Source organism: Arachis duranensis, chromosome 4 (assembly GCF_000817695.3).
Source record: "Arachis duranensis cultivar V14167 chromosome 4, aradu.V14167.gnm2.J7QH, whole genome shotgun sequence".
Taxonomy (NCBI): Eukaryota; Viridiplantae; Streptophyta; class Magnoliopsida; order Fabales; family Fabaceae; genus Arachis; species Arachis duranensis.
This window is the reverse complement of record NC_029775.3, coordinates 1,573,052-1,587,184: the sequence shown is the minus strand read 5'-3', so window position 1 is coordinate 1,587,184 and position 14,133 is coordinate 1,573,052. Positions and strand designations below refer to the sequence as shown.

General features: G+C 29.4%; 1 protein-coding gene across 2 annotated transcripts in view; it reads right to left on the bottom strand.

Moving 5' to 3' along the window:
• Positions 1 to 6,914: 6,914 nt before the first annotated feature.
• Positions 6,915 to 14,133, bottom strand: part of LOC107482409 (DNA topoisomerase 3-beta) — a 10,247-nt gene continuing 3,028 nt past the window's right edge. Inside the window, exons 6-15 of one of the 2 annotated variants that reach the window (XM_016102882.3) lie at positions 13,644 to 13,875; positions 12,269 to 12,431; positions 12,061 to 12,180; positions 10,845 to 10,924; positions 10,467 to 10,745; positions 10,107 to 10,275; positions 9,866 to 9,994; positions 9,583 to 9,795; positions 8,962 to 9,141; positions 6,915 to 7,809 (exon numbers count right to left, since the gene is read on the bottom strand). In XM_016102882.3, the coding sequence (XP_015958368.1) occupies positions 7,165 to 7,809; positions 8,962 to 9,141; positions 9,583 to 9,795; positions 9,866 to 9,994; positions 10,107 to 10,275; positions 10,467 to 10,745; positions 10,845 to 10,924; positions 12,061 to 12,180; positions 12,269 to 12,431; positions 13,644 to 13,875 (2,210 nt within the window). In that variant the 3' untranslated portion in view covers positions 6,915 to 7,164. The remainder of the gene's footprint in view (positions 7,810 to 8,961; positions 9,142 to 9,582; positions 9,796 to 9,865; positions 9,995 to 10,106; positions 10,276 to 10,466; positions 10,746 to 10,844; positions 10,925 to 12,060; positions 12,181 to 12,268; positions 12,432 to 13,643; positions 13,876 to 14,133) is intronic. The other variant, XM_016102883.3, reaches the window with a different exon arrangement.

Genomic DNA, 14,133 nt, shown 5'->3' with positions numbered 1-14,133 from the left:
AATCTCTCATCTTTACTTACTAAGTAACATTTTTTAATTATTTTTTTATTAGTGTTAATTTTTTATTGAAATAAAATAAAAAAATTATTGTTTCCATAATAATTTTTTTATTTTTATCTTTTAAAATTTATTTTGTTTTAAAATTTTATAAACTCATTACAATACGATCTAAATCGTATTGGTATATTTTTATTTTTTTGGTAAATCAATCGTGTATAAAGTTTTTAATTATTTAATGAATCAATACTCTATATATTTTTATTTTTAAATTAATTTTTTGCAGTTAAAATTTCCATTATTTTTTTTATATTTATTTTACCGCTTCTACTTTAAATATTAAAATCCTTTATATTTATTTTACCCCATGGCTCTCTTTCTCAAATCTCACTTCTAACCAAATCTATCACCACCGTTCACTATCGTGACTGGTGTCTCGTTTAACGTTACATCTCCTTCGTCATTTTTTATTATTCTATTCGGATATGTTTTTAAACTATCTTCAATTTTTGTCCCTATTTTAATTGTTCTGGTATTCTATTTTTGTTCCTATTTTAGTGTTTTAAATTAAAATTTAAAATTTTACTTTCTAACTCGTTTAGTAATCTAATTCTAAAACAACATCTTAATATTTAAACTTAATACTAAATAATATATTTGATTCTATTAATTAAATTTAAATTCACATTTTCGTGTTGTTTCTTTTATTTACCAAAGATAAAAAATTCAAATTCAAATTTTTATTTTTTAATTTAATAAAACAACTTTAACTATTTAAAGAGTATTTTTATCATTTAAAATTATATGAAAAGTACATTTTAGTCTTTTAAAATCAAATTTAAATTTTAACATTATAAATTTATTAAAGAGTAAAGTACTATTTTTGTCCCCAACATTTGGGATAAGTCTCAAAGTTATCCCTAAGGTTTAAATCGTCTTATTTAAGTATCTAACATTTTAAAATTGGCTCCATGTTGTCCTGCCGTTAGAGATCTGTTAACAGAATTGACGACGAGACAAAATTGAGACTATTTTAAAATGTTAGGGACGTAAATAGGACGAAAACGTTGGGACAAATTCCTAATAGCAGGACAACATTGAGCCAATTTTGAAATGTTAGGTAGCGTTTGGTGGAGAGACAGAGACGAAAAGACTGAAATTGAGAGACAGAGACTAAAAGACAGAGATTGAAATAAATCTCAGTATTCTGTTTGGTGCAAAGTGGGAGACAGAAATTAAAACAAGAATGAAACTCTAATTTAATTTGTACAAAGGGTAAAATTGAAATTAATTAATTGAAATGAGGATATTTTAGGTATAAAATGTTATTAAAGTTTCCGTCTCCATATTTAAAAATTTTAGTCCGCTGTGTCCTACTTTTTGGAGGTATTGAAATACTGAAATTTTAGGGATAGAGAAAGAAATTTTAGTACCAGTCTCTGAACCAACAAACATGATACTGAGTCTCTGTCTCTTAGTCTCTGTCTCAATAAGACGATTTAAATGTTAGGATCAATTTTAGGACTTACCTCAAACGTTGAGGACAAAAATGATACTTTACTCTTTATTAAATGATATCATTTCAAATTAGAATTTGATTTTTAAATAAAAGAAAAAAAATATAAATAAAAAAATGAATGATAATTAAAGTGAGATTAGGGTTAGATAAAAATTATATAATTTGTTGTTAGATTGGTTATTTGAGCTTGTAAGTCGGTGTTAATTTTTATAAGGACATTTTTGCCTTTATAAAATTATCTATAAGAATATTTGATAAATTAAAATTTAAAATTTTATTTTCTAATTCATTTAAACAAATTTAATCCTAAAATAATTTTTATTGTTTAAATTTATAGTTTTTGATGCATGTAAACAACGATCAATACCAAAGAGATATTTTTGTCTTTTTATTAATATTTAAATAAATATTTTATAATTTTTAAATTAATTTTTAAAAAAGATAATTTTATCTTTTTAAATTTAAATTTTTATAATCACAGGGGACAACTAGTCATAAATTCAGAAGTTAGTTTCCCAACTCAACAATACATTCTTTCTAAAGAATCTAGGGGAAATGAGCTACTTCTTGGGAATTGAAACCCAAAAACCATTTGATGATACAGTGATGCTAAGTCAAACAAAGTATATAAAGTAGCTTTTGGTGAAGAGACAGAGACGAAAAGATTGAGACTGAGAGACAGAGATTGAAATAAATCTCAATATTCTGTTTGGTGCAAAGTGGGAGATAGAAATTTAAACAAGAATGAAATTCTAATTTAGATTGTACAAAGGATAAAATTGAAATTAATTAATTAAAATGAAGGTATTTTAGGTATAAAATGTTATTAAAGTTTCAGTCTCCATCTTTAAAAATTTTAGTCCGCTGTGTCTATTTTTTGGAGGTACTGAAATACTGAAATTTTAGGGATAGAGACAGAAATTTTAGTACCAATCTCTGAACCAACAAACATGATACTGAGTCTCTGTCTCTTAGTCTCTGTCTCAATAAAACGATTTAAATGTTAGGAACAATTTTAGGACTTATCCCAAACGTTGAGGACAAAAATGATACTTTATTCTTTATTAAATGATATCATTTCAAATTAGAATTTGATTTTTAAATAAAAGAAAAAAATATAAATAAAAAAATGAATGATAATTAAAGTGAGATTAGGGTTAGATAAAAATTATATAATTTGTTGTTAGATTAATTGTTTGAGCTTGTAAGTCGGTGTTAATTTTTATAAGAATATTTTTGTCTTTATAAAATTATCTATGAGAATATTTGATAAATTAAAATTTAAAATTTTATTTTTTAATTCATTTAAAAAATTTAATCCTAAAATAATTTTTATTGTTTAAATTTCTAATTTTTTGATGCATGTAAATAACGTCAATACCAAAAAGATATTTTTGTCTTTTTATTAATATCTAAATAAATATTTTATAATTTTTAAATTAATTTTTTAAAAAGATAATTTTATCTTTTTAAATTTAAATATAATTTTTTATTTTTATTCTTTTTAAAATTAAATTAAATTTTTAATTCAAATTAAATAACTTTAATTTTAAAAAACTTTTAGTCTTATAAAATTAATACGAAAATATATGTTTGACTTCAGTTTTTTAAATCATCTCAATTTTGTTCCGCCGTCAATTCTGTTAACAGATCTCTAACGGCAGAACAATATTGAGCCAATTTTAAAACTTTAGGGACTTAGATAGGACGATTGAAACGTTAGAGACAACTTTAGAACTTACCCCAAATGTTGGGGACAAAGACGATATTTTACTCTAAAATTTATTTTCGTTAGAGATCTATTAACAGAATTGACGGCGGGACAAAATTGAGATGATTTAAAAAAGTGAAGTCAAACATATATTTTCGTATTAATTTTAAAAGACTAAAAGTTTTTTAAAATTAAAGTTATTTAATTTGAATTAAAATTTAATTTAATTTTAAAAAGAATAAAAATAAAAAATTATATTTAAATTTAAAAAGATAAAGGGCTTGTTTGGGTGAGCTTTTAAGAAAATATCTTTTTTCGAGTTATCTTTTTTTAAAAGATCTTATAGAGAAGTAAAAGTAATTTTATGTTTGGATATCTCATGTAAAAAGGTCTTTTTATCTATTAATTATGTTTGGGTATAATAATATAAAAGTACTTTTTTGTTTATTTATTACATGAAAAATATCTTTTTTTTAAGGAAAAAAGATCTTTTAAAAAAAGATATAAACTATAGTTTCTCAAAAAAGATCTTTTTTTTATTTTTTCTAGTGATTTAATCAACGTAGTGGTAGCAGCAATTCCTATTTATACCCTCAATTATTTCAAACTCCCAGAGACATTGATTGCAGATATTCAGCAAGTAATGATACAATTTTAGTGGGGCCAGAAAAATACAGAAGGAACGATGAAGTTGATTAGTTGAAAAATTTTGTATAGACCGAGACTTCAAGGAGGTTTAAATTTCAAAAATTTGAAGGTATTCAATCTTGTTACGCTAGCTAAATAAAGATGGAGAATTCTGACTAAGTCCCATTCTCTAATACATAAAATCTATAAAAGTGAATATTATAGATTTTCTCAAATTATATAATTTTTATCTAACTCTAATCTCACTTTAATTATCATTCATTTTTTTATTTATATATTTTTTCTTTTATTTAAAAATCAAATTCTAATTTAAAATGATATCATTTAATAAAGAGTAAAGTATCATTTTTGTCCTCAACGTTTGGGGTAAGTCCTAAAATTGTTCCTAACATTTAAATCGTCTTATTGAGACAGAGACTCAGTATCATGTTTTTTGGTTCAGAGACTGGTACTAAAATTTCTGTCTCTATCCCTAAAATTTCAGTATTTCAGTACCTCCAAAAGTAAGGACACAGCAAACTAAAATTTTCAAAGATGGAGACGAAAACTTTAATAACATTTTATACCTAAAATATCCTCATTTCAATTAATTAATTTCAATTTTACCTTTTGTACAAATTAAATTAGAGTTTCATTCTTGTTTTAATTTCTGTCTCCCACTTTGCACCAAACAGAATACTGAGATTTATTTCGATCTCTGTCTTTTAGTCTCTGTCTCTCAGTTTCAGTCTTTTCGTCTCTGTCTCTCCACCAAACGCTACCTAACATTTCAAAATTGGCTCAATGTTGTCCTGCTATTAGGGATTTGTCCCAACGTTTTCGTCCTATTTACGTCCCTAACATTTTAAAATAGTCTCAATTTTGTGTCGTCGTTAATTCTGTTAACAGATCCCTAACGGCAGGACAACATGAAGCCAATTTTAAAATGTTAGATACTTAAATAAGACGATTTAAACCTTAGGGATAACTTTGAGACTTATCCCAAATGTTGGGGACAAAAATAGTACTTTACTCTTTAATAAATTTATAATGTTAAAATTTAAATTTGATTTTAAAAGACTAAAATGTACTTTTCATATAATTTTAAATGATAAAAATACTCTTTAAATAGTTAAAGTTGTTCTATTAAATTAAAAAATAAAAATTTGAATTTGAATTTTTTATCTTTAGTAAATAAAAGAAACAACACGAAAATGTGAATTTAAATTTAATTAATAGAATCAAATATATTATTTAGCATTAAGTTTAAATATTAAGATGTTGTTTTAGAATTAGATTACTAAATGAGTTAGAAAGTAAAATTTTAAATTTTAATTTAAAACACTAAAATAGGAACAAAAATAGAATATCAGAACAATTAAAATAGGGACAAAAATTGAAGATAGTTTAAAAACATATCCGAATAGAATAATAAAAAATGATGAAGGAGATGTAACGTTAAACGAAACACCGGTCACGATAGTGAACGGTGGTGATAGATTTGGTTAGAAGTGAGATTTGAGAAAGAGAGTCATGGGGTAAAATAAATATAAAGGATTTTAATATTTAAAGTAGAAGCGGTAAAATAAATATAAAAAAATAATGGAAATTTTAACTGCAAAAAACTAATTTAAAAATAAAAATATATAGAATATTGATTCATTAAATAATTAAAAACTTTATACACGGTTGATTTACCAAACTATTAGGGAGTATTATAAACATAATCGTATTAAAAATAATACGAATATATTAATTTTTTAATTTATAATTAACGATTTTAAATAGTTATTTTTTTAAATCGAATAAATATAATTAATCATATAAATATAATAATATGAATACGTTTATTTTTATTAAATTAAATTAAGTTATTAATTAAATTATATTTATTTAAATTTTAATTTAAAGATTTTATAATTTAAAATTTTAAATTATGTGAATAAAATTAAATTAATAAAAATAAAAATATACCAGTATGACTGTAATGAGTTTATGAAATTTTAAAACAAAATAAATTTAAAAGATAAAAATAAAAAAATTGTATATTGTTGACATTAATTATTTGATGAAGTTTTCAATATATAATAAAAGCTCTATTAATAGAATACCTATTAGAAAATTGTGCCAACACACATTATAATATTGATAATATAAAGGAGTTTCAAAACTCCAAACATGAGGGGAGTATTGTAACATCCACGATGCTCTAATCAACTAAGGCCGGTTTGGAAACTTTAGAAGTAATTTTTTTTAACTTTTGACTTATGAAAAATAGTAGTATTAATGTTTGGTGTAATTTTTAAAATTAAATTGCAACTTTTTTAAGAAGCTATTTAAGAGCTTATAGAGAAGTTAAAAAAAATAATTTTTTTCATAATACTTCTACTTTTCATCACATTTCTATAAAATAAGTATTTTTAGAGTTAAAAATTCAAACACAAAATAACTTATTTATAAGTTACTTTTAACAGAATCATTTATTGTTTAAGTTATTTTATCAAAAGGAGATTAATTAAATTGGTTACCCAAACTGACCTTAAGTTTACTATGTTAATAAAATCAAATTATTATTAAACCTAAAAGCATTCATTATGTTTGGGAAAGATTAAAATAGTCTCAGTGGTTATCTTTATTTATTTTTAAATAATATTTATATTATTAAAATTTAGGATGTTTCTATTAGTATTGTGAAAATTGTTCTCTTTTATTATTTGTATTATTAAGATTTTGATTATCATCATTAGGTTTGAGTTGATTAACTAATTTAATTGAAAATTTTATATATGATTATTCTATTTGCACAAGTCTAACAAAAATAAAATTTTTGCAATGTCTATATTTATGATATTGAAATAATTATATGGTGAAAATAAAAAATAGAATTATCTTAAATTTTGCATTTTTTAATTATTATTAGGACGACTTCACAGACCCAAAAAAAAGGTCTAAGTAAAAATTGTACTTTTATTTTGTTTTTGGAAATAAAATATTTTTAATTTATAATAGAAAAAAATCCTTACACCAAAACACATGCCATCATATCCTAAATGGTGTAGATCATCCACTACATATGATCTCAATATGTTAATATAAAGTGAAAATGAAACCTTCATTTCTGCTACATATTCTAATTGTTAAATTGAGCGACACTTCAAAAAGATTTCATGGCAAATGAACAACTCAGAAACCTTACACGATAAGTTAATTTTTCCATTAAAAGAAAAAAAACTTGAGCTGTATGAGACAATTGGATTTGCAATTAAAACCTACACAAGTTATGTAGCCATGGACATGAAGAGCAGCACTCTTAGAAATCTCGAAAACTCATTTTTGGATCCACCATTTTTCCGCGTCCTCTACCCCTATAACCGCCTCTTCTTCCTCCCCCTCGTCCTCTACCACCCCGTGAACCCATACGTCTGAAGCCTCTCCCATGTTTCATCTCTACAAGGGAATGAAGCAACTCATCACAAAGAATGCAACCACGGTGTAAGGTGGATCCGTCTTCCAGTGGAGTTGTCTTCTTGTTGAAGTCGACTTCTACGATTGAAGAGTCACACTCAGGGCATCGTTCTTTAGTAGTTGAGATTCTGTGAGCCCCTTGTGCAAGAAAAACAAGACAGTTGCACTTGTTGCAACAAAGTCGCCACTTGGGAGCGCTTAACGGGTCCAAAACAAGCGTTCCACTGCACTCTGGACAAGCACATACACCCTGGGAAACCAGAGAATTCGGGCAAGTTGGATGAGGGCATAAGGTGCATGGCATGCCAGCTCCCTTGCCAATCTTGCCAGAAGGACCATTTTTCACCGTATTGATAAGTGATTCGATCCCTTCGAACGGAGGATTGCTATAGCAGTATGGGCATAGTGGGAATGCTTTTCCCTCAGGACCGGGCATGGAGCAGACCAGAAGCTCAAAATTATCTAGTGGACAAGACAGTTCCTTGTACAGCTGCAGAAACAGTTAAAAACAAATGCAGCATATATAAGGAATATAATACAACGCAATAAGGAAGCAAAGAAATTCTTAGATAAATGAAAACATTGAATACCAAATGATTAAATACAATGATTCTGATTGATTTAAACCTTCATTGTTGATATTGATAATCAGATAGTCTTAATCAACCTGACAGCAGTATTCTAATACAGAAAATTACCAAAACTCGTACCCACTTCCTTCTTGTTCTGTATCCATCTAAGAATATAGCCCAAACAATAGAGGATAGGATTACACACCAGTGAGGGCACTGATGCATGCTAATGTTGTTGGCCAGCAGCAATCTTAAGAGGAGTACCAATACTAATAGGCACCCTTGGATTAGTGGCAGGGAAGGTTGTTCAATTAGATCAGCCTAGAGATGAGATCTACCTATGAAAGGCGCAAAAGATTCTGATATTGAAATGGCAATCTCCAAGTGCCTTCTAAAAGCAACCTGAATGCAAGAGATCTGGAGTGCTGAAACTCATATTGCACATGATATTCTTTTAAGGCCAAAGGCACAAGTACTTGGAAGAAAGCTAGCCCTTACACTTTGACAAAGTACGATAGACCATAGAAGCAGGAAAGACAATAAAGATGAATAGGATAAACTGTAAGGAGAGAAATACAGAATAGAACAATGACGAGATAAAAGAAGACAAACAAAGATAATTATAATTATGAATTTCATTATAATATTTCTTTTGATAGAAACCACCATTCATAATAATATTGGTAAATCAAATTTGAAGTGTTTGACACAGGATTATAGTTAAACAGATCAGGCTAACTATTCCAGGTGCATGCTATGGTGCTTATGCTATGGTGGCTATGGTGTCTTAAAAACTATTGCTAAAATTAAATTAATGCTTTTTTTACTATTTAACAACGCTTTTAATTTAAAAAGTAAAAGAATAAGTTTTACCAAAATGTAAAAGAAGTATGATTTTAATTTTAACAATACTTGTATAGCTACCATAACCATAGGCACCAACCATAGACACCACCAACTATTTATTCCTGGTTGTTGCTTTGCAGTAAAATATATGATAAGGAACCAAGCAGATTATGAAGTTGGAACAGGCTTAAGTTGATATTATTTAATAGGTTCTTGGAGACTACCTTGATTGTGCCCATCGGTGGAAGATAATAAACCTCCTCACATGTACCACAATACAAACGTGTTGGCTGAGCAGAAATGTACTTCATATACCGCAAGCATTTACCACATTTACTCATAGCGCGCCCTGAATCAGTAAGGGCAGAAAATTGTGCTTCAAATAATGCATCCATATCTTCAATCTGATCCAGATAAAAAGAAACTCAAACATTAGGCCAATGTCACATGCATCTATTAACTGTGAACTTGAGTAAATCAAGATGGGCTATATCCAAAGATGAAAGAATATAGACAGAAGCTGAAGAACATCTCGTGATCAAATAAATAAATCCAACTAGACAAATGTTGAGTCTCTTGAACACACAGCTTCAGAACTCATTCATTTACCCAAGTTATCAATATACACAGAGCAGGAGGTTTGCACCCCACTGCTCTAGATCAAATCCAGAGGTATTTTTCTATGTTCTACTACGTTTTCAGCATCTGGTACCAGTTCTTAAAATAGATAAGAGTGAAACCATGATAAAATTAACATATGAAAATCCATTACCAAGGAACAAAGAAAATAATCACATTGAACCACATTTTGACTAGAAAGAAGTACTAAATAATGGTTAGTCAACCTTCTTGACGAAGTAACTGAACTTCTGCTTGAATTGTTGTATAACATGCTGCACTACACAATGATGATCTGCCTGACCCTTAGCAATAAGAGTTATTTGTTGCTCAATGAAGCTACGAATATCAGGAAGGCAGAGGTCTGGATCAATTGATTGATAACCCCTCACTAAAGTTATACCTAGTGTAGTTGGGACAAGCCTCCTACTTGCTTGTACCTGCAATATGGTGGGACAAAGATTCAGGAAATGTAGAAAATGATACAGATACCACATCTATATCCACTACCTGCACATAGTTCCTCTCACATATGTTGTTAATATGTACAGGAATAGACGCATCCGTTCCTATTCCATGCTTCTCCATCAGGGAGATCAACTCACTTTCAGTAAGATAATCTGGAGGTGAGGTAGTCCCCTGTAGAATTTACGGCCTTAACTATTCAGTGAAAAGAGACTAAACAAGGAGAAATAAGGAATAAAATCTAAAAGCTGTATGCAGAATCCAACACAGGAGGTTAGACAATTACCTCATATAGATCAAGTTTTGACACTTCTATTTTCTGCCCTTTAGTAAATGAAGGAATATTTTTATCATTTACGGCCAGCCAAGGCATTATTGCAGTAAATCCTTTAGCAGTGACTTGATGTCCTGTACAATGAAAGGACTCTCCACCAATTGAAAACTCAACCTTTCTCCTGAAACAATGATGATAAATTAATAATGTATGATAAATGAATGACTAGGCAAGACCACAAGAAGCATAAAGTACATGGTTTATCGGATAACATTCAATCTAAACAAAAGGCAATGGACATTCATCGAATCACTGGAATGGACTAAACCATAAAAGGACACACTGAGAAAAGTCAAAAAATATAGTTTTTACCTTAAATACTTGCAGTCTGGAGAGACTGTCCCTATGAAGTGTTGGCAGATGTATTGGTATAGCTTCCAAGCATCACTTCCCAGGGTATCTTCTGTTACTGATTTCATTGGAGTAATGGGAGGATGATCACCGACATCTGTTCCAGATCGAGGTTTGTGATAACCATTGGCGAGTAGCCCTTGTACATAACTACCCCATGTCGGATTATTTGCCTGTGCAGAGAGTGTACCACGAAAATCAAATGAAGGAGGGTATGCTGTGCTTTCTGTGCGAGGATAGCTTGATTAATGTACACAAACCAATAAAAAGTTATTACAAACTACAAATTATGTAGATATTCCATTGTTAATATAAAAGACAAACAAATTATGGGAAAACCTGATGTATCCTTGAGTATACAATCGCTCAGCTATTTGCATAGCCATGTGAGGACCAAATCCAAGAGCACTTGAAGCAACCTGGAAAGAAAAAGTGTATTAAAAAGAAATTAAATATTGCACAAGTAAATTTCCAGACTCTTGGTAAATAAAGAAAAACTCCTTTATCAAATTTGAAATGTCACATACTAAAGAACAAAAAGAACTATATCGAGTTGGAAAATATCAGTAACAAAAAATAATAAAAACAGGGGAAAAAACAAGTACCAAAAAAAGGAGATTAAAATTGTCTCCTTAGTAACAACAACAGAAAAAGAAAAACATCATCATATGCTTCCTTACAAACCACAGGCAACCTTACTCATACAATTGCCTTGTGAAGGGCTAATGGCCAATGATGGATCCAGCATCATGAGCAGATGATTCAATTAACAACTCCAATGGTTGATTATTGTGATCTTGTGCTACATTTGGATGTAAAGAGAAAATGTCGAGAAAAGAAAATATGGAGGGAAAGAAAAATAAATCTTTCGTGTCCTACTGTTGTTACAGAACAAACTAGAGAAAAGAAATTGTGATTGTATCTGTGACTTTTTATATAACTACCTTCTACAATTTAAAAAAAAAGGGGTTATAGGATTAAACTGGTAACTTAAAGCTATAAACTCTCGGCCCCATCCTCTTCTAGTTTATCCCATACAACTTTCTCTTGGTGGGCCCTACACAATTTTCTCTGTGCTCTAATCAAAATAGAGAAGAGGTAACAGTTCTCCCATTTTTCTTAAATTCTCTGGTTAATACAACCAGTTCATGTTTGACTTATCTAATACTTTCCCTTGATCAACTATCCAGGCAGAAATCAAGAAATAAAATCACGCATCCTCATAAGCAAGGCAAGTTACTCTCATTCATCCATGTCGTATATAGCATTCATCCATTTAAAAGACCATCATGAAGTATGTCATTTTAGCACATAATCATTAAAAAAAGTTTAGATTATGAGATCTAAATCCACACATTAGCACAATGAAACACAAAGTATTTAATTGTTCCAAAAACCACAAAAGTCACATTGTTAACTGTACCACTTTTGAACCATTATATGTGCACCAAAAAGTTAGCTTTGAAGCAAATTCCATAGTTATGGCAAGGAAATTTTGCACATTAAAGTTGAACACCTACTGCTTCTCAATAGTCTTCGCCATATCTCTACTAACCTTCAGAAGATTCACAGTATTTAGACCAACAGGACGACCTTTAGTTTCCTGCTTTTCTGATATTTCAGTAACTTCTAAAAATCCATCTTCTGCAACCAATTTCTGAAACATCATAGCAACCTGCAATGATATGAAATATCAAAAGGATGTCCATTGTTTGTCAGGGAGAGACAAATTAAAAATGATATAAGAGAATAGAAATTCTTACAGTTTTGTCAAATAATCTGCTACGTTGCCATTCTAACTGAATTTCATATCCTTGGAAAAGTATGTACGGGTGCAAACTCCAAAACTTTTCTGGCTTGAAAGTATTTATTTGCAGATACCTCTGCACACAAAAGCCTAAGGTAGGCGTTTGACATGGTCCATAACTGAAATATGCAGCAACCAACAGAATGTCACAATCCATGATCGTCAATGCTTAACTAAAGTGAAAGCACATATGATTTCCTGCTATTAATGAATAAAGCTGAGATGCCTGAAGATCAGGGAAGTAAAACATTTGTGGGTTGCATCACCTGCTGGGAATTCATATCAAGCCATGATACATACATAATTATTACAAAGGATTACTTACAACTTGAGTTTCAAACAGATGGAGAATCAAGCTAGAACACCAGGTCATATTACTAATATGTCCCAAAAGATAAAGCCATAAGAAAATGGAGTCATGACATGTAGCAATCTAATCCTGAAAAAACTGGCAATCATTTTACGAACAGCCACCTGCCAGGTCCAAATAACCTTTATGGTTCATACAGCATCAGCCTGTAGGTTAGACAGTATTCGTAATGGGGGAGTTCCATCCAACCAAGACTTCACCTATAACTGACTTTTCAAATAGGTTTGTGTAGTTTAAAAATCATAATTAGGTCATTATTCTTTTCATTTTGAGGAGAAAAAGGAGTACTTAATTGCTAACTTTTCCCCCAAATAAAGAGACCTTAAAAAAAAAAAAAACCCAAAAGAAATTATACGAACATATATGATGAACAGTGCAATTGACAATGATTGTTTATTGTGTATGACTAAGGATTAATTTATTAATAATAATAAGCATTTGCTAAATAGTTTCCAGTAGTGCAAAGTAGTAGAGCTTTCAATGCATTAAAAGTCTTGACAACTTAAAAACTTTACTCTTTAAATACAAACCTTCTACTTTGGAAACCTTAAGCAGTGCCCTTAGCAAAACCCTATAATAATAATGATAAGAATCTAACTATAAATTTCAAACTCTAGTGTTGTTAAAATTACAAGGACTAATACATTAATTTAGCCTAATAATTATACTTATTCGTTCTGAAATAGCAGGAACAATGAAGCTAAGCACAACAATGACAATATTAACATTTTGGTGTGGTTCAGTAGTGCTCGACTGCCTGAGATTGCTCTAGGTCATTCACAAACCTAAAACTAAGCAGTTCTTCAACAATTATAACATAATTTTAACATAATTTCTCTTTAAAACAAAAAGACTAGTAATTTCAAATCCCTATTCAGCTTATGAAAGCAGAAAATAAAAAATATGGCATAACAAATATATGATCAACAGCAGCAAAATGCAAAAGAGAGTAGGAACGCACGAGATGACCCTGGAATCTAGGTTCCCATATTTTCCCTGGAAATAACTCGTCTGATATCGAGTAAAAGCAACCCCAACCTTTAAATCTATCTCTTGCCTAGCATCAACAGCCAATGCCTCATCTCTATTGGGCGTAGAAAGGTTGTCTAGAGCTTTCATAACATCTTTCTCAGTAACAGCTGAAAACCGCGCACGATAAGTGTCTTTTATGTTGAAACCAGTTGATTGTATAACTGCAATAGAGTGAATATTTCAATTACAAGGCTGAAGGTTTATAGTTCGAAGTATTATTTGAAATTTCAAACTTGACTATAAATCACTTCAAACAACACTGAATGGTAAAGCATCATTCTACATGTAAAATAGAAATGAAAAAATAGAAAAAAATCTTTTGATGTCCAAAAATAAGATTACGAGGTTAAACTTCGGTTAAGATTATATGAGAGAACAATAAGATTGCGAAGCCAACCTCTATATATCACAGGGAGAGG